We start from the raw sequence: 25,853 nt of genomic DNA on the forward strand, positions 1-25,853 counted from the left end.
TATGAGATACAATTTACTAAAAACCTCACCACAAACCTTAATATTTATTGACCCTCCATCCTGTTCTAGTATAACCCTCAAGCTGACCCTGATCAATTAAATAATCCCCCCTCTCTCATTGACGTTAAAGCAGATCAATGGAAAAGATACACCACTTAGTACTTCAACTATCTTCAATGTTGTATCTTCAATCACATTCCTTAATAAACAGTTTAATCAACTACTAGTGGTGTATGTCCTTTAGATGTCTTTACATCCCATCCCAATGGGATGTAAAGACATCTAAAGGACATACACCACTAGTAGTTGATTAAACTGTTTATTAAGGAATGTGATTGAAGATACAACATTGAAGATAGTTGAAGTACTAAGTGGTGTATCTTTTCCATTGATCTGCTTTAACGTCAATGAGAGAGGGGGGATTATTTAATTGATCAGGGTCAGCTTGAGGGTTATACTAGAACAGGATGGAGGGTCAATAAATATTAAGGTTTGTGGTGAGGTTTTTAGTAAATTGTATCTCATAGTTTGTAAAACATACATTTGCATATTATTGGTGATTTGGTCGAAATCATAAATAAATTTTTATAGTATTAAAAATAGCCATATTTTTTGAAATATTTTATTATATGTTACAACAGTGCTTTATACCCTGACAAGAATTTGTTGGGAAATTTGTTGGTATATAAGCCTTAGCACTAGGGGAGACATTATTGCCAAATAATTTTTTGGTTATATATATATATATATATATATATTGCAATTATGTTCTTTTACCTCTGGTGGGGGCTGGGCTCTGGCAGGCGCAGGTCACCTATTCAATTTCTAAATGGACTGTGATCTTTTCATCGTATTTTGAGGTGTACGGGAACAGGGATCAGGAAGAGAAGGAAAGGGGCCCGTCCCTGCAACCAGGAACTTAATAATAGACCCGACATCCGAAAGAAGCTGCAGAAGGCCGAAGGCTTTGAGGGCATGAGCCTCAGCCAGTTAAAAGCTATAGCAGACCAGGTATGTGGAAATAGAGAAGTGGAAGAGAAAAGAGAGAAGCAAGTAGACATATGAAGGAGAAAGTGACTGTTAGCCGCCGCTCCCGAGGACACTCGGATGGGAAGGAGCCAAGACAATGGCAGACCGCGAAGAGGAGGGGGAACAAGACCCCCTTTGGGAAAGAATCAGTGTGCGTACTGCAAAAATGAAGGCCATTGGAAGAGAGACTGTGAAGAATGGCAAAAGAAATACGGGAGCCCTGCAGTGAATACTAACGACAAAAATGGACCTGCACCGACAAAAAGGGGCCGAGGAGGAAGGAGATCGGACAACCCCCACTGGCAGATGGCGGGGGAGGCGACAAGGAGCATACAGCCTGAAGAGACCGGGAGGGAAGAATCCCCACTGACCCTCTGGTGGAGATCCACGAGGTAACACAACAAAATCAGGGGCCTGTTGGACTCAGAGGCCAACGATCTGTCATGACTGCACCAATCGGCCCCCCCCGATGAAAGAGACTGTTTCTATAGTGGGTGCCTCAGGTCAGGTACTCACTGCCCCTCTGCAGAAAGAATGAACTATACAAGTAGGCGGGACCATGGTATCCCTTATCGGACGGGACCTGCTGTGTAAACTACAGACCACATTGAGATTTCAACCAACAGGGGAAGTTAAAGCCTCCTTCGGGGACCATCCAGTGATACTTATCTGCCCCCTCAGGGAGAAATGGAGATTACTTCCTCAAATACCCAGAAGACACCCCATCATCGACAGAGACGGGATTTGTCCTGGAGGATTAGTCATGAACGCCCCCAGTCTGGATCGAACTAAAGCAAGGCGCCCAAATAGTTAACCAAACCCAATACCCCGTGCCATATGCCGCCAGATGCAGTAATCGAATCAGAAACACCTGAAACAACCAGGAACACCTGAAACAACCAGATCTGAGTGGAACACGCCTCTGTTGCCGGGAAAGAAACCAGATTCCACAGAATACAGATCATTTCAGGACCTGCAGAAGGTCAACAGCCAGATCATGGACCTGGTGGCCCTGATCCCAACCCGTATTCCATCATGGCCCAAATCCCAGCAAGAACCGTGCAGGATTTGAGAAAAGTAAATACTCAAGAGGCAGATTTGGTAGCACTTGTGCCAAATCCGTATTCAATCTTGGCTCAAGTCTCTCCTGAATCCAAGTGGTACAGTGTTATTGATCTCAAAGATGCTTTCTTCTCCGTTCCGGTAGCGGAGGAATATCAGAAGATTTTTGCCTTCACATGGAAAAATGCACACACTGGAGTAAAGCAGCAGTACACATGGACTCGTTTGCCTCAAGGGTTCAAGCATTCACCTACTTTGTTTGGTGAGCAACTGGCAAAAGACTTAAAGATGTATCAAGTTATGTATGGGCCAGTCATACAATATGTGGATGACCTTCTGTTGTTTCGAGAAACGTATCTTGAATGTGCAGCATCCACCCTCCACTTGTTAAAGACTTTGTACTCCAAAGGATACCGTGCAAGCAAAAAGAAAGCGCAAATCTGTGAATTGAAAGTAGAGTATTTGGGCTTTCGAATACGTGAGGGCACTCGTCGCCTTGGAATCTCTCGTACTAGTTCTATAAGAGATCAACCTTGTACCCACTTGTAAAAAAGAGCTTCGAGCATTCCTTGGAGCTACAAGATACTGTAGATTGTGGATTGCCAACTATGCAATTATTGCTCAGCCCCTGTACGACAAGTTGCGGGGTAAAGAAGCAGAGTCTCAACCTTTTCAATGGGAAAGACACGAACTAGCAAAATTGCATCAACTAAAAGAAGCCTTGGTCGCACCCCCTGCGCTAGGATTACCGGATGTGATGAAACCATTTCATCTGTTCATCGATGAAAAGAAAGGAATGGCCATTGGGGTATTGACTCAAACTTTTGAATCATGGGAACGACCTGTTGCATATCTGTCAAAAGGAATGGACAATGTTGCAAAAGGATGGCCTGGTTGCCTTCAAAGCATTGCTGCTGCATGCTTACTGATACCCGAAGCTGTTAAGCTAACATTTGGACAGACTTTACAAGTAACAACTCCTCATACTATTCAAGGACTACTAGAGACTCATGGACCAAAATGGATGACTAATTCACGTCTCGTCAAGTATTAAGCCTTACTGTGTGAAACACCTGAAATTCAAATACAGGACAGCAAAAACTTGAACCCGGCCACTCTTATGCCGGCACCTGAACCAGTTGCCCATGACTGTGAAGAAGTCATGACTACAATACATTCCAGTAGACCAGACCTGAGGGATCAACCCTGGCAAGGAGCTTGGACTTTATTCACTGATGGGAGCAGCCAAATCATTCATGAGATACGTTCTGCTGGATATGCTGTTGTATCCGAAGATGAAATCATTGAGGCTCAACCTCTTCCCCCAGGAACGTCTGCACAAAAAGCTGAACTAATTGCCCTTACTCGAGCTCTGCAGTTGGCAGAAGGACAAACTGTAAATATCTATACAGACTCTAAATATGCCTTCCTTACAATTCAAGTGCATGGAGCATTATAGAGGGAAAACAATTGAACAATGCATCAGAAGTACGTGAATTACTAGACGCAGTTTGGCTACCTCGCAAGGTGGCTGTAATGCATTGCAAAGCACACACCAGGAAATCAGAGAGCAGATGAAGCAGCAAAAAGGGGCAACTCGGGAACCCTTCCAAGCAGTATTAATTGCATCGAATCATCAGGCTTCAGGCAGTCCTGGAGCTCATCACCAACGACTGCTTTCGCTCTTAAACTCTGGGCAAAACAAAATACCAAAATTATGACTGCAGTGTACCAGAATAGATTGGTTTTAGATTACCCTCTGGCCCAGGAAGGAGGGTTTGTGGAACATTTAACCTCTCCAATTGTTGTTTACAGGTAGATGACCAAAACAAGGTTATCCAAGACATCACTGATCGCATGGTCAAGATGGCACACGTCCCTGTCCAGCAGTGGAATAGTGCTTGGGACTGGACCAATGGATTCCGTGGTTGGTTTTCCATGATCGGTGGATTTAAGAGCTTGTTTGTTATCCCAGCCAGTTTAATTCTGTTTTGTCTTTTAGGACCCTGAATTATTCCTTTCTTGCTCAAACTGCCTTCGTCGGGTGATGAAGGACATTGCTGAACGCAAAACAGCCACGCAGCTTCTGTCACTGTACATGTATTCCTCTGAGCCTATAGAACCTGTTTAACCATCCTCATGTTTTATCCTGGGCCATCTTCCCATACATGACAAGTTCGGGCTACAAAGGGGGGTGGAGCCATTAGGGCCCATCCGTCTCAAACCCGTGAAGAAACCATCAGACTGTTTGGGAAATTAGGGCCCCCTGAGAACTCAAATTGCTAATTTTTCTTGTTTCTGTTTCTTTCAGCTCCACAGCTGCGTTGTGATGGTGTGATACTTTTCATAAAGAATGATAAGTATCAAAGGGGGGAATGAAGGGGTCTGAAGGCTTCAACTTGACAAAGGCCAACCTGAAACTCCTGCCAAACAGGACTTCATGTACCAGAATTCCCTGCTTCATGACGGGTTTACTTACAGTCTGCAATACAGCTGTAATTAGGACATTGAGAAACTCTCTGTCAGCACATTGCACATTTTCATTTTTTTGGCTTCGCTGTTCTTATTCTCTGATAAGCTTTCACTGCTGTAACCTAGATTAGAACAATGGATGTATTATGTGACGGGCTGTATTGCTGCAGACTCGCAAATTCCTTTCCAGAACTGCAAGTCCCAGCAGCCTCTCCTGCAGAACATGGGAGAAGTTTCACGAAAGTTCCAGGGTGTCTAGGGAGGGGGTCAGTAGCCCCTTCAGCCGGAATATGCTTGCTCAGCAATGCTTAGAACGCATGTGTAAAAGATAAGAACTGTAAAGTGCATAAGAGTCTGCTCCTGAAGGGGAGGGGCATGCAGTTGTACTAAGCCTTTGTCTTAGCTGCATCTTGCTGGCAATAAAAGTCTATCTTTACGGATCAGTTGTCTGGGCCTCCTTTCTGAGATTAGAGACGGTTACAGTATCAGCACCATCCCCCTTCCCTTGCATCCACCCCATCCCCATAACATCACCAACTTCCCTTCTCTTCCTCCCTTCACCCCCTAGAATCATCACTTCTTTCCCCATCCTCCGCATTACCACCTTCCCTCCCTTAGCCACCGTCTAGCATCTCTACCTTCCCTTCCCTCACTTTCCCCATCCTGGCGTTACCACTTCCATTCCTACCCCACTTTACCAGCCAGCAAGAGGAATTGGGCGAGCAGCACGTCTTACCTGCTACTGCCCCTTCCTCTGCTGGGTTCCCTGTGAAGTTGGAATCTGTGAGGCCCTGAATTCCCAGGAGCCCACTTGCCTCAAGCAGTTCCAGATAGGAGAGAAGTCAGCAACAGGTAAGATGAGCTACTTGCTGACTCCTCCTGCCGGCAAGGAGGGGTATCACAGGGGATAGGGAAAGGAAAGAGATCAAGTCTTTATGCTGGCAGTGAAAACTGTGACCCAGTCAAAAATTTCCTACACACCTGGGATCCCCTCATAGCACTGTAAATGAGAACCTCTGAGATAGGCCATCATGGAGAGTTATGATCAGTAACTGTATACCCATGGACCTTTGTTTTCTGTTTTTATTTTATTTTTCCTGGAATATCAGTGTCTATTACAACAAAAACAAAAACAAGAGATGTTAATGGAAGAAATGACTCATCATTTTTTCCAGGTAAATATCATTGCTGCTCTTGTTATAATATATTCCTAGGAAAAATAAAATAAAACTGAAAATGAGGATCTCTGTGTACACTGTAAAATGAGTTCCCTCTAAATATGGCCAAAGATGTCCTTAGGCTTTTCTCTGTGATGTACAGACTAGTTCTGCAGTCTCAAAAGCATCAATATATACCTGACATGACACAGACCACTGGAATTCAAAGTCTTGTAATTACAGAATGAACTAAAAACCTGAAGAATGAAGCATCGTTTTTGAAAGCTCGTCACAACTGCTTTAAGTTAGTCCAAACGAAAAGTTTACCTACAACTTATTTTCAGAGGGAGGGATAGTCGTGTTAGTCTGGTGTAGCAAAAATGACCGGAGTCGGGTAAGTGCATGGAGAGAGCATATTTTACCCATTTCCTGTACATCACTTCATGGACTCTGTCCTGGAATGCTCAATAAATTGGTTCGTCTAGAACAGCGGTTCTCAACCTGTGGGTCGCGACCCCTTTGGGGGTCGAATGACGATTTGCTAGGGGTCGCCTAAGAGACCATCGGAAATGTTGAGATTACTTACATGATCATTTCCTTTTCCTTAGTGTATGCAGATGGACTCAAAACAAATGGGTATAGTGTGCTCGTGCTAGCAGTTGGAGACGGATCTGACGTCAGCACGGGTACATATACCCCCACAGGAAGTGCCGCAAATCAGTAATCTTCCTTGCAAAAGCTTTTATGGATACATGTGTGACTGACCGATTAATCTACAGGATTACCCTGACCAATTGATGGTAGCTGGAGACCGCCAGTGTACTCAGCCGGAAGGCGTCGACACCTGACAAGGTGGATGCCCTATATAAGAAAACATGGCTTACCGTGAGTTCAGTGAATTCTCATGTATACCGGCAGCCGGGCGGGATGCTGAGTCCATCTGCATACACTAAGGAAAAGGAGATTATCAGGTAAGTGATCTCAACATTTCCTAGCGTACTGTAGCAGATGGACTCAAAACAAATGGGATGTACAAAAGCTGCTCCCGGACTGGGCGGGAGGCTGCCCGAGGACCGTTTAGGATTGCCCTCGCAAATGCTGTGTCCTCCCGGGCCTGGATGTCCAGACGGTAGAATCTGGAGAAGGTATGGAGGGAGGACCACGTCGCCGCTTTACATATCTCTGCAGGCGACAGCAGCTTAGTTTCTGCCCAAGAGGCCGATTGTGCTCTGGTAGAATGAGCCTTGACTATAGAGGCGGTGGTTTTCCCGCCTCTATGTAGGCTGCCTTGATAACTTCTTTAATCCAGCGGGCGATGGTTGGCCGTGAGGCCGCTTCCCCTTGCTTCTTCCCGCTGTGCAGGACGAACAGGTGGTCCGTCTTTCGTACTGCTTCTGACATTTCCAGGTATCTGGACAGCAGTCTGCCGATGTCGAGATGGCGTAGCATTCAACCTTCCTCCGACTTCTTCAAACCTTCCGTGGTAGGCAAGTATATGGTTTGGTTGAGGTGAAAGTGTGAGACCACTTTGGGTAAAAAGGATGGAACTGTGCGAAGATGGATAGCCTCTGGAGTGATTCTGAGAAATGGATCACGACAGGATAGTGCTTGTAGCTCTGAGATGCGGCGTGCTGAACACCCAGCCAGCAAGAACACCATCTTCAAGGTTAACAAACGGAGGGACAGGCCTCGAAGGGGCCTGAAGGCTGATCCCGCCAAAAATTCCAATACTAGGTTGAGATTCCACAAGGGCACTGGCCACTGCAGTGGCTGGCGAATGTGTTTGACTCCTTTCAGGAAATGTGAGACATCCGGGTGGTTGGCAAGGGTGTTGCCGTCACTCCTGGGACCGTAGCAAGACAGCGCTGCTACCTGAACCTTGATGGAGCTGAGGGACAGACCCTTCTGAAGTCCATCTTGTAGGAAGTCCAAAATGATAGGAATCTTAGCGGCATGCGAATTGGTGCCGTGAGTCGCACCAGGCTTCAAAAACTCTCCAGATCCTGATATATGTTAGGGATGTGGAGAACTTGCGTGCTCGGAGGAGTGTATCTATAACCGGCTCCGAGTATCCCCTTTTCTTCAGTCTAGCCCTCTCAATGGCCAGACCGTAAGAGAGAATTGAGCTGGATCCTCGTGGAGGATGGGACCTTGCCGCAGCAGGTCCCTGGAGGGAGGCAGAGGTAGAGGGTTCCCTGCCAGTAGTCTTCTCATGTCTGCGTACCAGGGTCTTCTTGGCCAGTCCGGGGCCACTAGAAGAACTAGGCCACTGTGTCGCTGAATCCGGTGTACAATGGCACCCAGCAGGGGCCATGGAGGAAAGGCGTATAGCAGGATCCCCTGAGGCCACGGCTGTACCAGGGCATTGATCCCCTGGGCTCGAGGATCCCGCCTGCAGCTGAAATATCTGGGAACTTGAGCATTGGACCTGTCCGCTAAGAGGTCCATGGCTGGCGTCCCCCATTGATCCACAATTATCTGAAAGGCTGTGGATGACAGCTGCCACTCCCTCGGGTTTAGGCTTTCTCTGCTGAGGAAGTCTGCCGTCGTGTTGTCCTTCCCGGCAATGTGGACGGCGGAGATGTCCTGGAGATTTGCTTCTGCCCAACTCATCTGGGGAGTTATTTCCAGGGACACTTGTTGGCTTCTGGTTCCGCCCTGACGATTGATGTACGCCACCTTGGTGGTATTGTCCGACATCACTCTGACCACTCTGCCGCGAAGTCTGCGGGCAAATCGCAGGCATGCTAGCCTGACTGCCCGTGCCTCCAGTCGGTTGATGTTCCACCTTGACTCTTCTCTGGTCCACCGCCCTTGGGCGGTGAGTTCCTCGCAGTGTGCTCCCCATCCATTCAGGCTGGCATCTGTGGTGAGCAGAATCCAGGTTGGGGATGACATTCTTGACCCCCGGCTTATGTGGCCGGGCTGCAACCACCACCGTAGCTGATACCGCACTCTGGCCGGTAGAGGTAGGCGTACGGTGTAGTTCTGTGATCGTGGGCTCCATCGAGAGAGAAGGGCGCTGGTGATCCCGATGGATTGGGATATGTAAATAGGCTTCCGACAGATCTAGGGAGGTGAGAAACTCCCCTGGCTCTACTGAATTCTTGACAGACCGTAGAGTTTCCATGTGAAAGCTGGGGACCCGTAGGTGTCGATTGACTGACTTGAGGTCCAGGACGGGCCTGAAAGTGCCTCCTTCTTGGGTACTATGAAATAAATGGAATAATGCCCAGAATTTATCTCTCCTGCAGGTACTGGGATTATGGCTTTTAGGGCCAGGAGCCTCTGTAAGGTCACTTCTAGTGCCGCTCCATCACTGAAAGAAATCCAGGTAATATCCTTCTCGGATGATGGCGAGGACCCACTGGTCTGAAGTAATCTCGACCCACCTGCGATAGAAGAGGGTTAGGCTGCCCCCTATGGCTGCTACCCCCGGATGGGTCGGCTGATTGTCATTGTGGGGTGCGGCCGGGGCCAGAACCCGAGCCGGTTCTCTTCTTGTTGTGCTTAGTCCGCAAGGACTGGTTCCTGGCCTGTGAACGAGGTACTCGATAGCGAGTCCTTTAAGGGTGGAAGCGCTGCGAATTTCTACCTCTAGATGGTCTAGAAAAAGAACGCTGGCTCCTCCTCGCCCTGTCTTCTGGTAGATGGTGTAATGGAGAGGCACTCCATTTAGTAGCCCAGTTCTCGAGATCGCTGCCGAACAGTAAGGAACCCCTTAAAGGGCATTCTTGTGAGCCGTGTTTTGGAGGACGAGTCAGCCGCCCAATTACATAGCCAAAGCTGTCTCCTGGCTGCCACTGAGGAGGACACTCCCTTGGCTTCCGTACGGACGAAGTCAGAGGCTGCGTCAGTGAGAAATGCGAGAGCTGATTCCATGTCTGCTCCCTGGGTGTTGTTTCTCGCCTGTGATAAACAGGAACGCTTCACCACGGTGCAGCAGGTCGCGATTCGTAGGGACATGGCTGCTACCTCAAAAGCTTGTTTCAGAATGGTGTCCATGCGTCGGTCATGCGAATCCTTGAGGGCCGCTCCCCCCTCCACCGGAATGGTGGTGTGCTTCACTATTGTGTTAGCTATGGCGTCTACCTTGGGGCACGCCAGCAGCTCCTTGGACGCCGGATCCAGAGGGTACATGCCTGCCAAGGCCCGACTCCCTTTGAATGAGGCCTCCGGTGCCTTCCATTCCAGATCGATTAGCTGCTGTGCTACTTGTAGGAGGGGAAAATGGTGAGCCGGTTGGCGCAGGCCCTCATTTTAGGGTCCCCTGGGGTGTCCTGGCCCGGAATGGCCAATTCCGATAGGCATTGTGAGACCAGGCCTGACAGATCCTCTTTCCTAAAGAAGCGCCTCATGGTCCGATATGGCTCTATCTCCGAAGGAAGTTCACCCTCCTCGGGGAGCTCCTCACTGTCCTGGGAGCAATCTGAATCCCCATAATCGGGGCTGTCGGGAGGCGAGTGGCCGCGCCTAGGTCTCGAGGGGCCAGGTACCGGATCAACCGGGACGGAAAAACCCATATGAGGAGCAGTCTGCATCTGGACAAAGGCGTGAATCCCTTTGAATAATTCCACCCAGGAAAGCGAAGCTGGATCTGGCCGTAGGGGCACCAGGTCTCTCGGGTTCCCTGGTTGCTCACCGCGGCCTGCTAAGTCCGGTGTGCTCCCTGAGGAACCGCTGGGCTGGGACGGGTCCTGTCCTGGAACTCCCATGGCCTCCACACATTGGGCTCTGAGGTTGCATGCTGAGCAGAGGCTTAGAGCTTTCATGCCAGATTCTGGAGGTGCCGGCTCTGCGGCCGCATGAGCTCTCTTGTGCTCCATTCGCCTGAAATTCGGTGTTGCCCAATAAAGTGCACCTAACAAGAGCGCTTAACAGCATGCGCCTAGAACGGGCGTCTTATAACATGCGCCTATACACGGGCGTCTTATAAATGTGCGCCTATACACGGGCGGCTTATAAATGTGCGCCTATACACGGGCGGCTTACAATGTGCGAACAACGTGCGCCTATCGCGTGCGCTAACGACGTGCGCCTATCGCGTGCACTAACAATGTGCTTAGCAACGTGCGCTTATCAGCGAAGGTGAGTAGGCAGGCAAAAATGGCGACCTCCTTGACGTGCTGCCTCATAGGCAGGCCCAGTTAATCCACACTTCCTCGGAGACCAAGTAAAGATATACGCCTTACCTTGTCTTTGGCGCTTCCCGGCTGCGACCCGAGCGGTCTCCGGCTGCGGGGGGGAGAGGGTGAGTACCTTCACCGGCGCGCATAAGGAAGTGCGCCCGCTGCCTCTAGGATGCTCCCGAACCCGTCTCGCTCGGGGGCCAAGTCCACGCCGGGACCGAGGCTGCCTCCAGGCCGCGCCCAAACTCGTCTCACTCGGGGGCCAAGCCGTGCCTGAGCCCTTCTCACTCGGGGGCTAGGTCCCTGCCGCGAACCGGCCACTGGACCGAGGCTCTCGTTTTCGAGGGACCACGGAAGTCAGCTCGGGAAACTCGACTGGGTGTGTGACCGCCTGGTATCACCACAGGAGTGCGGGGCTTGTCTTCAATAGGTTTCTTCTAGGAATTTAGTCGTTTAGAATTTGGAAAACACGCTCAGCGAGCGTGAGGTAGCTCCAAATTGCTTTGGAGACGGAAATTACTGATGTGCTGCACTTCCTGTGGGGGTATATGTACCCGTGCTGATGTCAGATCCGTCTCCAACTGCTAGCACGAGCACACTATACCCATTTGTTTTGAGTCCATCTGCTACACACTAGGAAATATGGGTTTTTTGTCGCTCCTCGAGTCACTCCCTCCCCTCACCGGATGCAGTAAAAAAGTTCTTTCTGCGCTCCCTCGCTCCCCGATTGGCCGGTGCTGGGCAAAAGGGGCTTGCTTTGGCAAGCCCCTTTTGCCCAGCACCGACCAATCGGGCAGCGCGCCTTCGCTCCTCGAGTCACTCCCTCCCCTCACCGGATGCAGTAAAAAAGTTCATTCTGCGCTCCCTCACTCCCCGATTGGCCGGTGCTGGGCAAAAGGGGCTTGCCGAAGCAAGCCCCTTTTGCCCAACACCGACCAATTGGGCAGCGCGCCTTCACTCCTCAAGTCACTCCCTCTCCTCACCGAATGCAGTAAAAAAGTTCATTCTGCGCTCCCTCGCTCTCCGATTGGCCGGTGCTGGGCAAAAGGGGCTTGCCGAAGCAAGCCCCTTTTGCCCAGCACCGACCAATCGGGCAGCGCGCCTTCGCTCCTCGAGTCACTCCCTCCCCTCACCGGATGCAGTAAAAAAGTTCATTCTGTGCTCCCTCACTCCCCGATTGGCTGGTGCTGGGCAAAAGGGGCTTGCCGAAGCAAGCCCCTTTTGCCCAGCACCGGCCAATCGGGCAGCGAGCCCTCACTCCTCGAGTCTCTCCCTCCTGCTGTAAATGTTGGAATGTGTTGGAAGAGGGGTAGTCTTATACGGCAAGTATATCCCAAACTCTATATTTTAACTGTAAAAGTTGGGGGTCGTCTTATAAGCCGTAAAATACGGTATATACAGTACAGTTACTTAGGCCTATAAACGAAAATAATTTTACGGTTGGGGTCGCCACATAGTGGGGAATTGTATTAAAAGGGTCGCAGAACTATGAAGGTTGAGAACCGCTGGTCTAGAAGGTGCCACCCAGCTCCTGTCATTTTTGCTAAACTTATTTGTTGACCCTTTTATCTATCTTAGAATCTGTAGAAAGTGTTCTCAGAGGATATGGTTAAAGGATAATACCGTAGTATAACTGGAACTGGGTTTACAAAAGGTTTGGGCACATTTCTGGAAGTCAGTTCCATTAGCAAATAGCAACGAGGCAGGTGAGAGGATCACCATCTCTTCCTTTTGAGAATGAGCAACGGGGATTGGATCTCCTCATTGGGACCTGCGAGATACTTTCAGGAGACCCAGACTGGCCACTGTGACACAAGAAAGTGGCTTTAATATACCTGTGATCTGATCCAGCGGCACTTTGTATTTTCTTATGAAATTGAGATGGGTTTTGTGGTATTGCTAGTAAACAAAGTGTAACATCCACCTCCTTGTTACACAAAAAAGAATGCTGGGATTCTTTTTTTAATAGGGGTTGCATAACTCTTAGGCGGTGTTTCCCAACCAGTGTGCCATGGTCTTCAGACCTGATCAGGTGTGCCACAGAAAAGTCACCATTGGTTGATGCTCATATCTAGGCCAGCACCATGGCTCTATACTTCGCACCTCGTAGCAACAAGAAACACTAATGGTGGCTCTTAAAAATATAGGAGAGAGGTGAGCAGCAGGTAAGATGAGCTACTTGCTGACTCCTCCTGCCGGCAAGAAGGGATATCACAGGGGATGTAATCATGCATGCCTCTTCCTCCTAGCTACAGCATAAGCCTCAGAGTGTGGTAATTAATGGTGCAACCCACACAGTTCACACAGCATCTTCTCGTCTTCCCTGACCTGAGCCTCTTCCTCTGAGTCCTTCCAGCATCTGTCCTATCTCCAGGCTGAGTGAGATGGAGAGAGCATGCATGGAGCACATGAAAGCACTAACTCTGAGTTTTGGGAACCTCTGATAGTCAGATGCAATAGCCAAGGTAACTAACTTGCAGGCCGAAACAGTACGGTGCGCTCGGCTGAGCGCACCATTTGGCAGGTGTTTGGCCGCGTGTTTTTGATGCGCGTCTATTACCCCTTATACTGCCAAGCCACACAAGGGCAGGCGTTAAATTCTGAGCAACCCAGAAAAGTGTACAGAAAAGCAGAAAATACTGCTTTTCTGTACACCCTTCGACTTAATATCCTAGCTCAATTTTACCGACGTCTGTTTTCCTACCCTGTGGCTGTCAGTGACTTTGAAAACTGACGCCGGTAAAATTGAGCGTCGGTTGTTGGACCCACTGACAGCCACCTCTACTACTAAAAAGGAGGCAATAGGGACGCTCTATTGTCCCTAGCACCTCCTTATTAGCGTACCACTTAATTTAAATACAGTATTGCACGCCCAGGAGAGGTGCCTGGGAGTGTGTCGAGAAAGCAGGAGCTCAACACGCATTTCATACTGTATCGGCCTCATTTACTAATCATTTTTCCCATAGACATAGAATGGGAGAAAAGCCTTAGGCCTGGATTCTCTAATACCTCCGGACTCTTTGAATCGCACGGTGCAGGGGGGCGGGACCGTGAAAGCCGGCAGCGATCTCACCTCTGTGGTGTGATTGCTGTCAGCTTTTGCACCCAATAGCGCCATCATAAAAGGTGGTGCTATTGGGCATGAAATAGGCAGCGAAAAGGGTTCTTACCTTTTCGCTGTCCGCGATATCTTCACAGCGTCCGTCCCGGTGCTGCCCCAATTCCTCCAGTTCCGGTCTTGACTCTGCCCCCATTTAATGATCGCACGCGAAAAGTCCCTTGTTTTAAAATTTGAAAGAGAAACTAATCGTGTTTTCAGTGTTCTCTATCTCTTCTTTTGGCCATATGACTTCTCTCTATGTCCACACTGCGTGCTCTGTAAAGGTTCCTGTGCTGTACATTTTTGTGAATGTAGGTGTGCCTTAGGCTTGAAAAGGTTGGAAAACATATTTGAAGTTTGGTTATACATGTACATCTTGGGTTATGAATGTGACTTTTTAATGTATGAATGTGCTGAGGTACTTGGGATTTTGAGAGTGAATTTGTTTGTAAGTTTTTTAACTTTTACTATGTTCTATATGGCACTTTGATATAATTGCACATTGGGTTCTTTCTAAAACTGTTATAATAAAAGTGTGAAATTTAATTTTTCCCTTCCATTTTATGCTATAACTATTGTATCCATTGAAGGGATCATTCTTTTTTTGTACCTTTTTTTTTGTATTACCTAACGATTACCAGCAGATATTAACCAATTTTTATAAGTACAGCAGCATGTACGTAGGTGGGAGCTGCACATCCAAGTTAAAAGACAGGAACAAGAACCAGGAGAGTGTCTAGCACAAGGCCTAAATATTTCAGATAACTAGAGTTTCCCCTGCTGCATACAGTCCTCATGGAGACAGTCTGATGTACCTCAAAGAAGCTTGGGATTCTGGGGAAAAAGTAGTCCCGGGACCTAATGAGAAGGAAGCTAGTCCTAAATCAGGAGGAGCTCAAGAAATGTAAGCCAAAGATTGAAAAATGTCCCCTAAATATGTCACAAAATAATGTGAATTAAATTAAGAAGGTGTAATGCAGGTTCAGTGTTCCTTGTGCAGACCAGAAGGACGTATCCGGGACGCAGGTTACAGGTTTATGGAAGAGTAAGAAAGTGTAATGCAGGTTCAATCCCCCTGATGGTGAGGTAAAAAGTATAGAAAAACGATAAAAAGAGTCAAGTATAAAATATATTGTAAGGAACCCTTGGGTTTCCTTATCAGACGGAAGGTATTAACTAGCTGGGGAGGTGCAAAGAGATTTTGCTCCCCCATATGGGAGATCGAGATGGTGTTGCCTTAGCCTTTTTAACCACCAGGCACCATCTTAGGGTGTGGGATTTTTAGTTGGATCTCCTGAAGGCAAGAGTTCCATCTGTTAATTTTGCTAACTTAATGGAGAGGGATTTTGCTGTTTTGCCCTTTGAAGTTAGCCTGCTAGACTGATGTAAATTCTGCCTGTGTTTAATCTTTTTCATCCATTTTTTAGACTTTCCCTGTAAGAGCCTTGGTACCCTTTCACAGAGGATTAGGGCATCCCTGTGTAAGGTTAGATCAAGGGGTAGGGAAGATTCTGCAGTGTTCTATCACTCCTCCAGAGGATAGACCTGTCCATGACCTGATGAAGGAGTTTCAATCTTGAGTTGTCTTTCTTTAGTGACTATCTCTTCATTTTTTAGGCAAGGAAGTTTTTCTACCCTTCTTGCCTCCTGTTTGTTTTTCCCCTCCCCTCTTTGTTTGAGTCAAAGTTTATTTTGTTCCATCTGGAGCTGAATGCCCTTGGTAATCAGTTTCCAAACTATTGGTGAAGAGGCATCTTTCACCTAGGAAGAGCCTGAGGAGTGAAGGTTTCATCAGAAGAGAAATGGATTCCTATCCATTACCAGAGGAAAGGATGTAAAAGTATTGTTTAAGAACTGTGTTGCTGCTAACTCAAGTGTGCTGCACTTGAGAGAGTGCCCACTGGTTCTTTCAGAAGAACATCTAAGATATTTGAGAAGACTTCAGAAAAGCTATGGAACTTGTGCTCTGATATGTAGTAGGGATTTTATTCTAACCATTCTAAAGTGGGGTGAAGATTTATGATAAATATGGGAGTTGGAAGCAGGATTAAGTTTTCTTCAGAATGAATAACTGGAATGAGAAGAAGAACAATTGCTAAGGATTTGACTTCCATAAATTTAGAGACTTTGCTAGAATAGTTAGGTCATAAATTTATTAAACTTTCATCATCATTGTTAATCAATTTTATTTGAAATTTAAGTGCTGTAAAGAATCTTCATTCAATTTAATCAACTATCAGTAAAGAAGCTGGAAACCACATTGCTTCACACTGTGATTTTTGCTGACAGAGTTTATGGAGATTGTCAGTGCTGGTTATAGAGACTGGAAGAGAGGGCTATGTACTTTAGTGAATGCAAAAGGGCCCTGAAGCTACACCTGTACCTCGGAACTGAAAAGTTATCCTGGACAGTGGTTGCAGATAGGGTCTAACTTTCTATGTGCCCCTGGATCTAATCTAAGGGGATTACAATATAATAAATATATACATATAATAATAATAAAGATATGAACTATGAAGAACAGTGTACACAGAAAATAAAAATAAATAAGAGCTATGAAAGAACCCCCATGCCATGTTGTGGTAATATGCCTGAATTAGGGAAAAGTTAAAAAAGACAAATAACAAGCTGAGTCTCGATGACAATACTCAAAAGTGTCCACATTAATGCAGACTTTGTGGGGCTGGCACCAATTAAGTGTTACGAGCGCGCGCGGGCGCGGTCGTCTCGGGCGGGTGGTGAGCCCTTGGGCCACGGCAGGACCCCAGGAGGAGCCCAAGGCCACACCGTGGGAGGTGAGCTGAGCAGGCATGGTGAGCCAGGCAGGCAGGAACAGAAACAGGGAGTCCGGCCCTCAGCCGAACCTGCATGCCCATGGTAGCCAACACGGGGAAGTTGACTAATGAACGGTCCTCCGTCTGTTCCCGGCCCTTTCGGACCTGCCGCAGGGAACGGCAATGGGCAGCAGGCCGGACAGAGGCGAGGGCAGACAAAGTCCTTATACAGAAGACGTCAGACGGGGGCTGAAGCAGACACTGTAGACAAGGCTGGACGGAAACATGGCACTGTCCATCAGGGCGCCCTACTCAGCCCACCCGTGGGACTGAGTTGCGGACCACCCTGTCCCAGACGCGCCCTACACAGCCCAGGAAGGCTGGTCGCGGACCACGCTGAGAAGGAGGGTGCAGGGAAACTCCAGGCGAACAGGAACTCCGATGCTGGGATACTCACATCCGAAGTCCTTACGAATGGCAGGCAGGGAAGCTCCAGAGCCCGGGGGACAAATCCCTCCTGTTGGCCACTCCAGGGCCCAACAGGCCAGAAGGCTCAGGAGCCAGACAGGACGTAGGACAGAACAAGCGGAACTGGATCAGGATCAGGCAGCTTCAGGATCAGACATCAGGAAACACGTCAAGGCAGACATCAGGAAACATGGAGGACCTGGATCGGCAAGGTTACAGACAACTGTAATGCACAATCCGAAGGCCTTGTGCAAGTGAACAGAAAGTCCTTAAATACTGGAGGTAGAAGGCAACTCCCTGGGAGGAGCTTGCCAGGACGCCCACTGCTGGTCCTATAACTAGGGTAGAGAGCTGCGGGCCAGCCCCTAGGGAAGGGCGTCGCCCAACAGGAAGTCCAAACGCCGAGGCATGCAAGCCACAGGCACAGCTAGGCCTCTCAGGCCCCGGAGCAAGTCCCGGATGAAACGTAGGCGAGGCCCTGGCTTCAGAGCGGCCTCTGGAGGAAGGTAAGAGACCTCCTGCAGCGCAGCAGCAGGGGGGATCGCAACATTAAGTGTTTTGTTTTGATAGTTTCCCCCTTCAAAATTAGCTGCACAAATGTATACCCATTTCTTGTGCAGGTAACATAATACCCATGGTTTGGAATATCCAAAACGACACATGTAGTTGCCTCCTCTGACTTAAGTCTTCCTCAAGGAATGCCTACAAAATATATGGGTAAAGTACTCGTGTTGTTGGCATACTCAAATACTGTTACCTGCATAGAGGTTAGATAATAATCAAACAGGTAAACGGGATTTTATTCTCAGAAATGCCTTTGATTATTGCCTTCCCTATGGCTAAATATCAATTAAAGTTTCTGAACTTTATGTGAATGAAGTCACCTGCAGAGATCCTGGACCTCATTGAATGGCTCAGAGTATTCATCAAGTGCCAACTAAGAGGGAAGGTGTGGCCCTTCCATGCCACTGATTTAGATAACTACATCCTTAAAGATTTGTCTGAGAAATGAGGTTGCCTTGGGTAAAATTTTCATTGCATGTGAACCAGGACTGTGCACAGGTGCAAGTGTCCAGTATCACCTTCCTACCTTTGTCTTATCCTGTTTATCTTTCATCCGGGCCCAAACAACGATGAGAAGGTAAAATCCCAAAATACTGCACAGAAAGGACAGCCCAACAGGGTTTTTGGAAACATTTGTGAAAAGTCTGGCAGTGTCCCGGATGTCCACTGTTCTTGGCATGATGAAGAAGGTAGCACCAAAGAAGGTCAGATGATTGCACAAACACTGGGTAGAAGTCACTGTGGTGCGAGGTCCAACCTAAGAAAAAGAAGGTATCCTTCTTACCAGAGGGCAGGCAGCAATACAGAATTGAATTCATAAAGTTCTCCATTATTATCTGCTCCTCCACTGCAACATCATGGGACTGCAATGTCATAATATGACCCCCAAATCCCACCTTCCTTTGATTTTTTAAAGCCTCTAAATAGTACTAATACTTTCTATACTCCATAACATTGGCAGTTCAGTGATCCTGCCCACCTCACAACCAGCAAACAGCCAGACAATGAATAGAAAGAAAGCATAATTGTGGAGATTAACAGGACGCAGCTTTATTAATACTAACATTAATTTCCAACTGCCCATACCCAAGCCAGTCCAATTGATATCCATCCAACCAGACCCCTTTATTGCTGTTCACCTTAGCCAAGCAAGACAGCCTCCACTGTCCAAACCCCTGCCATGTTTCCAAGCAAGGGGGTCGTCATTACCCGGGCATGGTTTTGCCCCAACCGCAACTCTGAATACCCACCCCGAAGGACAATATCATGCCACATGCTTGCACTCACATCCAAGGTGCCCACCAGCTCGGGTACCCTGCCACCGGCATGAAGAAGTGGGATAGCTGCTTCAATGAGCAACACAGAATACAATAAAAACATTTCAGAAGAAACATAAAACCTCAAAGAGTCAAATAAAAAAACCCACTTCTCTAAAGATTAACTATTCCACTAAAATCTAGATTGATTCTAACTGATCCACACTCTGTATGTTATTGACATTGTTTCTATCCAATGTAGGCTTCTTACATTTTCCATCAGAAAAGTATTTGCTGACTTTGCTGGATAAAAGTAGTCATGATGGCAGAAAATGATCCAATCTGCTCGGTTATTCTTAACCACCCTGCCCAGAATCTGTCCCCACTTCCAGCCATACAGTGCGACTCATAGATATCAGTACAGGGTGGGACACCATCCACATTTTCGGTCAAATGGTCCCAGTAGTACACAGCTCTCTGCATTATGAGACATGCAGACCAGTGCATGGCTCCCTGAGAGTTTGAGCCTCATGGGTGCCTGCATTCTTTCTCCTGCTGATCTGCATGAGAATGCAGAAAGCTGCACTTTTCCAGACAGTAAAGGAAAGACTGCAGGATAAGGGACTGTTTTTCTGAGGTGGGGAAGGAAGGCTGCCTAGGGTCGTTGGATCCAAGGCTGGAGGCTGGATGGGGTGGGGAGAAGGGCTGGAGGCTGACAGGGGGATTGTCTCAGGTTGACTGGGGTGGGGGTCTGAAGCTTGCAGGTCTGCTGGGTGGGGGGAGGCTGGATGGGGGGGGTTGAGTCTGGAGGCTGTTTGGTTGAGGCTGACTGGCTATAGGAGGGGTTGGGGCTGGAGGCTGGCTGCTGTGCATAGGGGAAAGAGAGGGGGTCCAAGGTATACTAGTGCTGAGCCCAAGTGCTGGGTAATCTAAAGTGCTGACGTCATCTAAAGTGCTGACGTCATCTAAAGTGCCCTTAAAGGGCTCAAGACGCTCCCAGGCCGGCCATTTCCTGGCTGGCCACCCTCCCCGCGCGATCGGCGTGGACCCATCGGGGTCAGGGGAGGCAGACAAGGCCTCGGCCTCCCGCGCGGCTAGCGGCCCGCGGAGAAAAAAAGAGCAGGAGCCCCGAACCGGCCCAGTGCAGGAGGGACACGCGGTAAGCCCGCCCACCTCCTGACGTCATCTAAAGTGCCCTTAAAGGGCTCAAGACCCACCCAGGCGTCTCGCGCCTGGCGTCGCGCGTCTAAGGAGCGCGACAAAGGGGCCTGCCCCTTTGTGTGCCCCTTAGTGTGCACCAGATCACAGAAGAAGCCACCCCACGCTTATCATCCACCGATATCCCTCCCTCTAGTAACCTAAACGCACCGGCCTCAGCTCCCCACAATCACGCACCCACCCTCTCCTCCCTCGCTCATTTCTCCAGCAGTTTTCTAGCCTCACCAGCAGTCATCCAGCCTCACCAACAGGCATCCAGCCTCACCAGCAGTCATCCAGCCTCACCAACAGGCATCCAGCCTCACCAGCAGTCATCCAGCCTCACCATCAGGCATCCAGCCTCACCAGCAGTCATCCAGCCTCACCAACAGGCATCCAGCCTCACCAACAGGCATCCAGCCGCTCCAACAGTCATCCAGCCTCACCAGCAGGCATCCAGCTGCTCCAACAGTCATCCAGCCGCTCCAACAGTCATCCAGCCTCACCAGCAGGCATCCAGCCTCACCAGCAGTCATCCAGCCGCTCCAACAGTCATCCAGCCTCACCAGCAGTCATCCAGCCTCACCAACAGGCATCCAGCCGCTCCAACAGTCATCCAGCCTCACCAACAGTCATCCAGCCTCACCAGCAGTCATCCAGCCTCACCAACAGGCATCCAGCCGCTCCAACAGTCATCCAGCCTCACCAGTTAATCAACATGATGCAAACCCTCCCTATCCCTATCATTCCGCACTCATTCCTCAACAGAGTTAATTCACCCTTACCCAAGACACAACGTTCTAAGAGATCCCTGATCCCCATTATGATTTCCCCTCTAAACCAATTCCTTGGTCTATCCTTAATCACACTAACCCTCCTCAACTCCCAATCTTTGTCAAAAAAATCCCATTTGCTCAACGACTACCTACTGGACACTCAACCGGACCTGTGTGCTATAACTGAAACATGGTTGAAAAACACAGACACACCTCTAATCAACCAATTACCAACTCAGCTATACGACTTCTTCTCCATCACCAGAACTAAAAAAAGAGGGGGAGGATTACTGCTAGCTGCAAAAAAAGAATTAAGACTAACCCAGCACTCAATTAAAACTTCAACCAAACTCGAAATTGGGCTATTTAAATCCACTCAACTCCAAATCTGCCTCATCTATGCCCCGCCTGGGCTCCTAGACTCCGACCCATCGCCTCTCATAGAACTTGTAGCCAAACACATCAATACCAACTCACCAGCGATCCTGCTAGGAGACTTCAACATTCATGTTGATTCCCCATCCCCCTCAGCCAACTGCGAAGCCCTCCTCTCCTCCTTCATGGCAATGGGCTTCAAACAAATCATTAACAAACCCACGCACAAAGCAGGACACACGCTAGATTTAATATTTACGAATGACCAGATCTTGACCACTTATCCTCCTACCTGCACCCCCATCCCTTGGTCAGATCACTCGATTATTGAAACTGAAATATCCATAAAGAAAAAACCCACCACCAACAACACCAAATCCACGATCCAATTTAGAAAAGCATGCTCCATGGATGCTCTCAGCAACACGCTCACCAAGGAACTAACTAACCTGGACCTCACAAATGCGGACACCGCCATGAACTCCTGGTTAACTATCACCCACGCAGCAGCTGATAAATTATGCCCCTTGACATCCAAACATATTAATCCTGCCCGTACTAACAAAAAACCCTGGTTCTCATCAGAATTAAGAACACTTAAACAAAGCCTTCAACACAAAGAACAACAATGGCGGAAGAATCCCACCACCACTGCACGGGCCTCCTACAAAACCACAATGAGCTACTATAGGGCCACTATTCTTCGTACCAAAAGGGACTTCTACGCCAAAAAAATACACGGCTTCCTGTATGACCCAAAAACTCTCTTCTCATATGTTGCCACACTCACCACCCCTATTCCTCCAGCCATCCCGGAAGAAGAAGCACAAACAAATCCTCCGAGCTGGCAGTCTTCTTCGACAACAAATAAAAAATTTACTTATCCCGCTACTATCTTCCAACCCCATTCCCAACTCCCAGCCTCCTCCTGACCAAAACCATGCCCCACTGACACACAAACGGTCTCTAGAATCTTTTGATTACTACCATCATCCCTGGAAATAGAATCTATCATCAAGAAAAATGAAGCCCTCTTCGCACCCTATAGACCAAATCCCGACCAAACTCCTTCTCACAATCCCTAACATCATCGCCAAACCTTTGGCCGACATCATAAACTGTCACTCTCAAACGGTACTGTTCCGGATGCTTTAAAAACAGCCTCGCTGAAACCATTACTAAAAAAACCCCAACTTGGACCCATCTAACCCCACAAATTTTCGCCCTATCGCTAACCTACCTTTCATAGCCAAGCTAATGGAGAAGCTGGTCAATACCAGACTCACTGACTACCTCGAATCCCACAACATACTATATCCATCGCAATTCGGTTTCAGGAAATGCAGAAATACAGAATCTCTCCTTCTCTCATTAACGGACAACATCCTGTTGGGTCTCGACAAAGGTCAATCATACTTACTAGCCCTGCTAGACATCTCGGCAGCGTTCGACACAGTTAACCACACAATCCTCATCAACCGTCTGATGGAAATAGGCATTTCAGGGGCTGCACTCCTCTGGTTAAAATCCTTTCTAAGCGACAGATACTATAAAGTTAAAATAATCAACAAAGAGTCTCACCCTGTAGCTGCCAAACAAGGAGTTCCCCAGGGTTCCTCTCTCTCGCCGACCCTATTCAACATATATCTTCTCCCCCTATGCCAACTCCTCAATAATCTCAACCTCACATACTTCATCTATGCAGACGATGTGCAGATCCTAATCCCCATCAAGGATCCAGTTTCAGACACCCTAAACTACTGGAATAGCTGCCTCCACACCATCAACCTCCTTCTCACAAGTCTCTGCCTCGTACTCAATACGTCCAAGACCGAACTGCTAATCATTTCCCCCAATGATAATAACCCGCTAGCCTTCAATACCAACACACCACTAACAAGTCAAGTGAGAAACCTAAGGGCATTCCTAGACTCCAGAATGAACCTCAAAAAATTCATCAACAACACCACCAAAGAAGGTTTTTATAAACTACAGGTACTAAAACAGTTAAGACCTCTTCTACACTTCCACGACTACCGTTCGGTCCTTCAAGCCATACTATTCTCAAAGATTGACTATTGTAATGCTTTGTTGCTAGGTCTCCCGGCCTCTTCTACCAAACCTCTTCAAATGCTGCAAAACGCTGCAGCCAGGATCCTCACAAACTCTCGCCGCATGGACCACATCACCCCGATTCTAAAAATACTCCACTGGCTACCCATTCGCCACAGAATTCTCTTCAAGACACTTACTATTATCCACAAAACCTTATTTCAGGAATCCTCGCTCCAGCTTACCATACCCCTCAAACCACACGCCTCTGCAAGACCCACCAGATCTGCATACAGAGATTCCCTCCAGGTTCCCCCAAAAAAGTCCATTCTCCACAACACCATTGAAAAACGTGCTCTATCAACTGCCGGTCCGCATCACTGGAACTCTCTTCCGCCAGATCTCCGCCAGGAACATTGCCATATCACTTTCAGAAAAAAATTAAAAACTTGGCTGTTCGCCCAAGCATACCCCTGAAGAAACTGCAGGATCACCCCCACAGTTACATACCCCGCGGTTGCGTCCTCCTTCAGCAACTCAAAAAAGGAACTATTTCTCGGCTAACTGCACTTTAATATAACTTGCCTTATATTACACACCACGTAATTTTGTATATAATGCTTACCATGTAAACACTCACGTTTCTGCTTATTTGCTTTGTTCTCCAGTTAGAAATTGTTTAACCTATCCTTTTCTCTAACAACCAAGTTCCACATTCCCTGTTATAATGTAATTTCTTGCTTCCATTGTTAACTGGTTTTTCCCCCTAGTTCATTGTAAACCGGTACGATAAGACCTGGTCTTGAGCATCGGTATATTAAAAGAATTTAAATAAATAAATAAATAAATAAATTGATGGTGCTGGGTAAAGAAACTGGTGCTGGGGGAGCAAAGCATCACGAGGAGGAGGAGGAGGATGGGAGGTGTTATGTTGAAGGCAGCAAGCCCCTGTTGTTCTTGAGGGTGGTGAGGGTGGATGTTATATAACATAACACTACCCATTTTTCACAAGAAAAATGAGAGGAGCTCAGCAGCTCCAACATAACATCCTCTCCCTTGGAAATCTCCCTAGTGAAAAAGGAGCTGCAGGCATTCTCATCTGCGTTTTCTGTGGAAACCTTTTCCCTCTAAAACAATGCATTATCTCCTCCCCTAAACCAGGTCCACCTCTGAGCCTGCCTTCTTTTGCCGCTGGTAAAAGTAAGTGCATTGCTGATCTCATGCATGCAGTGTAGGAAAGTTCAGAGAGCTTGTTTATCCGGGCAAAGGGCAAAGGGCTTTTCACCAGTTTTTCCTGTAGGACCTAATGGTCCAGTTGGGGGAATTTGAAAGGAGGTTCAACTATCCGTAAGGCATCCCAAATCTATGCAGAGATGGAAAAGACATTACTGCTTACATGACACCCATTGCCTTCCCATGTCTTCAAGCTTGAGTTCCAGAAGAGGCATTGGGTAGCAAAGGTGGTGAGAGAGCATATCACATGTGTCTGCTCCGCCCAGGCGCTGCTGTTCTGCAAAACAGCTGTGATGTGGTAGATCCCTGTCCCGTTCTTCAACTGCTCTGGTGAGAGAATCCACGTGTTTTCTTCCACTTTAAACCAAAAGAGCAACAAAGTCAACATACAAAGAGATACCAGGGGGAATCCAGAAATCAAGGTGGACAGAGGCTACAAGAAGAAGCCCCACATGCAATAAGGGCTTTCATTTTAGCAAAAGACAACTTGAAACATGTGCGAAATATACTGGCATGCAAAAATTCTTTGCGAAAGACACTGAAGAGAATGATACTTTTCTGATACATATTAATGTTTAAGGAGGATTTATTTAAAATAACATGTACATTTAAAAAAGGGTGTTTCTCTTATTGATTGTAATGATTGTGAGCCCTTGTGCTGTGGTAAAGTTGATGCAGTCCTGTAGGCATGCCTATTAGGCCCCTACTAACAGCTGGAGAACATTCCCTGATCTGGGACAAGCTGGAGCTTCACCTAAACCAGCTCCGATCCCCGCAGGTTGAACCCTTGGGGGGACTTAGGAGGATCCCGAGGGTAAATCAAGGTAGAGTCCAGGGATGGGATGAGAGTCAGGGCAGGCAGCAAGCAGGCTGCAGTCAGGATACAAGACAAGGTCAGATCCAGGCAGGAAGCAAGGAGGAAGCCCAGGTCTGAGGCAGAACCAGAGAATCAGGCCAAGACAGACTACACACAGAGGGACAAGACAGGACAAGATGGACAAGACAAGACAAGAAGACTCTGAAGACAAGGACAAGGCAGGTAGACAGCGAAAGGCAACAGACACAGGGTAAGAACAGGAACAGGGCAGGGCTGGACAGGGCAAGGCAAGGTTTGGATGAGGTAAGGCTGGACAGACTGGACAAGGCAAGGCTGGAAGAGGCATGGCTGGACAAGCTGGACGAGGCAAAGCTTGGACAGGATGGATGAGG

The 25,853-nt window shown here is 48.0% G+C and overlaps 1 protein-coding gene across 1 annotated transcript in view; it reads right to left on the reverse strand.

The window, feature by feature from the left end:
• Positions 1-25,853, reverse strand: part of PKD1L3 (polycystin 1 like 3, transient receptor potential channel interacting) — a 305,810-nt gene that overhangs the window by 237,534 nt on the left and 42,423 nt on the right. The window contains exons 5-6 of the mRNA XM_029610662.1: positions 24,808-25,013; positions 18,282-18,512 (exon numbers count right to left, since the gene is read on the reverse strand). Coding sequence (XP_029466522.1) covers positions 18,282-18,512; positions 24,808-25,013 — 437 coding nt within the window. The remainder of the gene's footprint in view (positions 1-18,281; positions 18,513-24,807; positions 25,014-25,853) is intronic.

This window comes from Rhinatrema bivittatum, chromosome 7, assembly GCF_901001135.1.
Source record: "Rhinatrema bivittatum chromosome 7, aRhiBiv1.1, whole genome shotgun sequence".
In the NCBI taxonomy this organism is placed as follows: Eukaryota; Metazoa; Chordata; class Amphibia; order Gymnophiona; family Rhinatrematidae; genus Rhinatrema; species Rhinatrema bivittatum.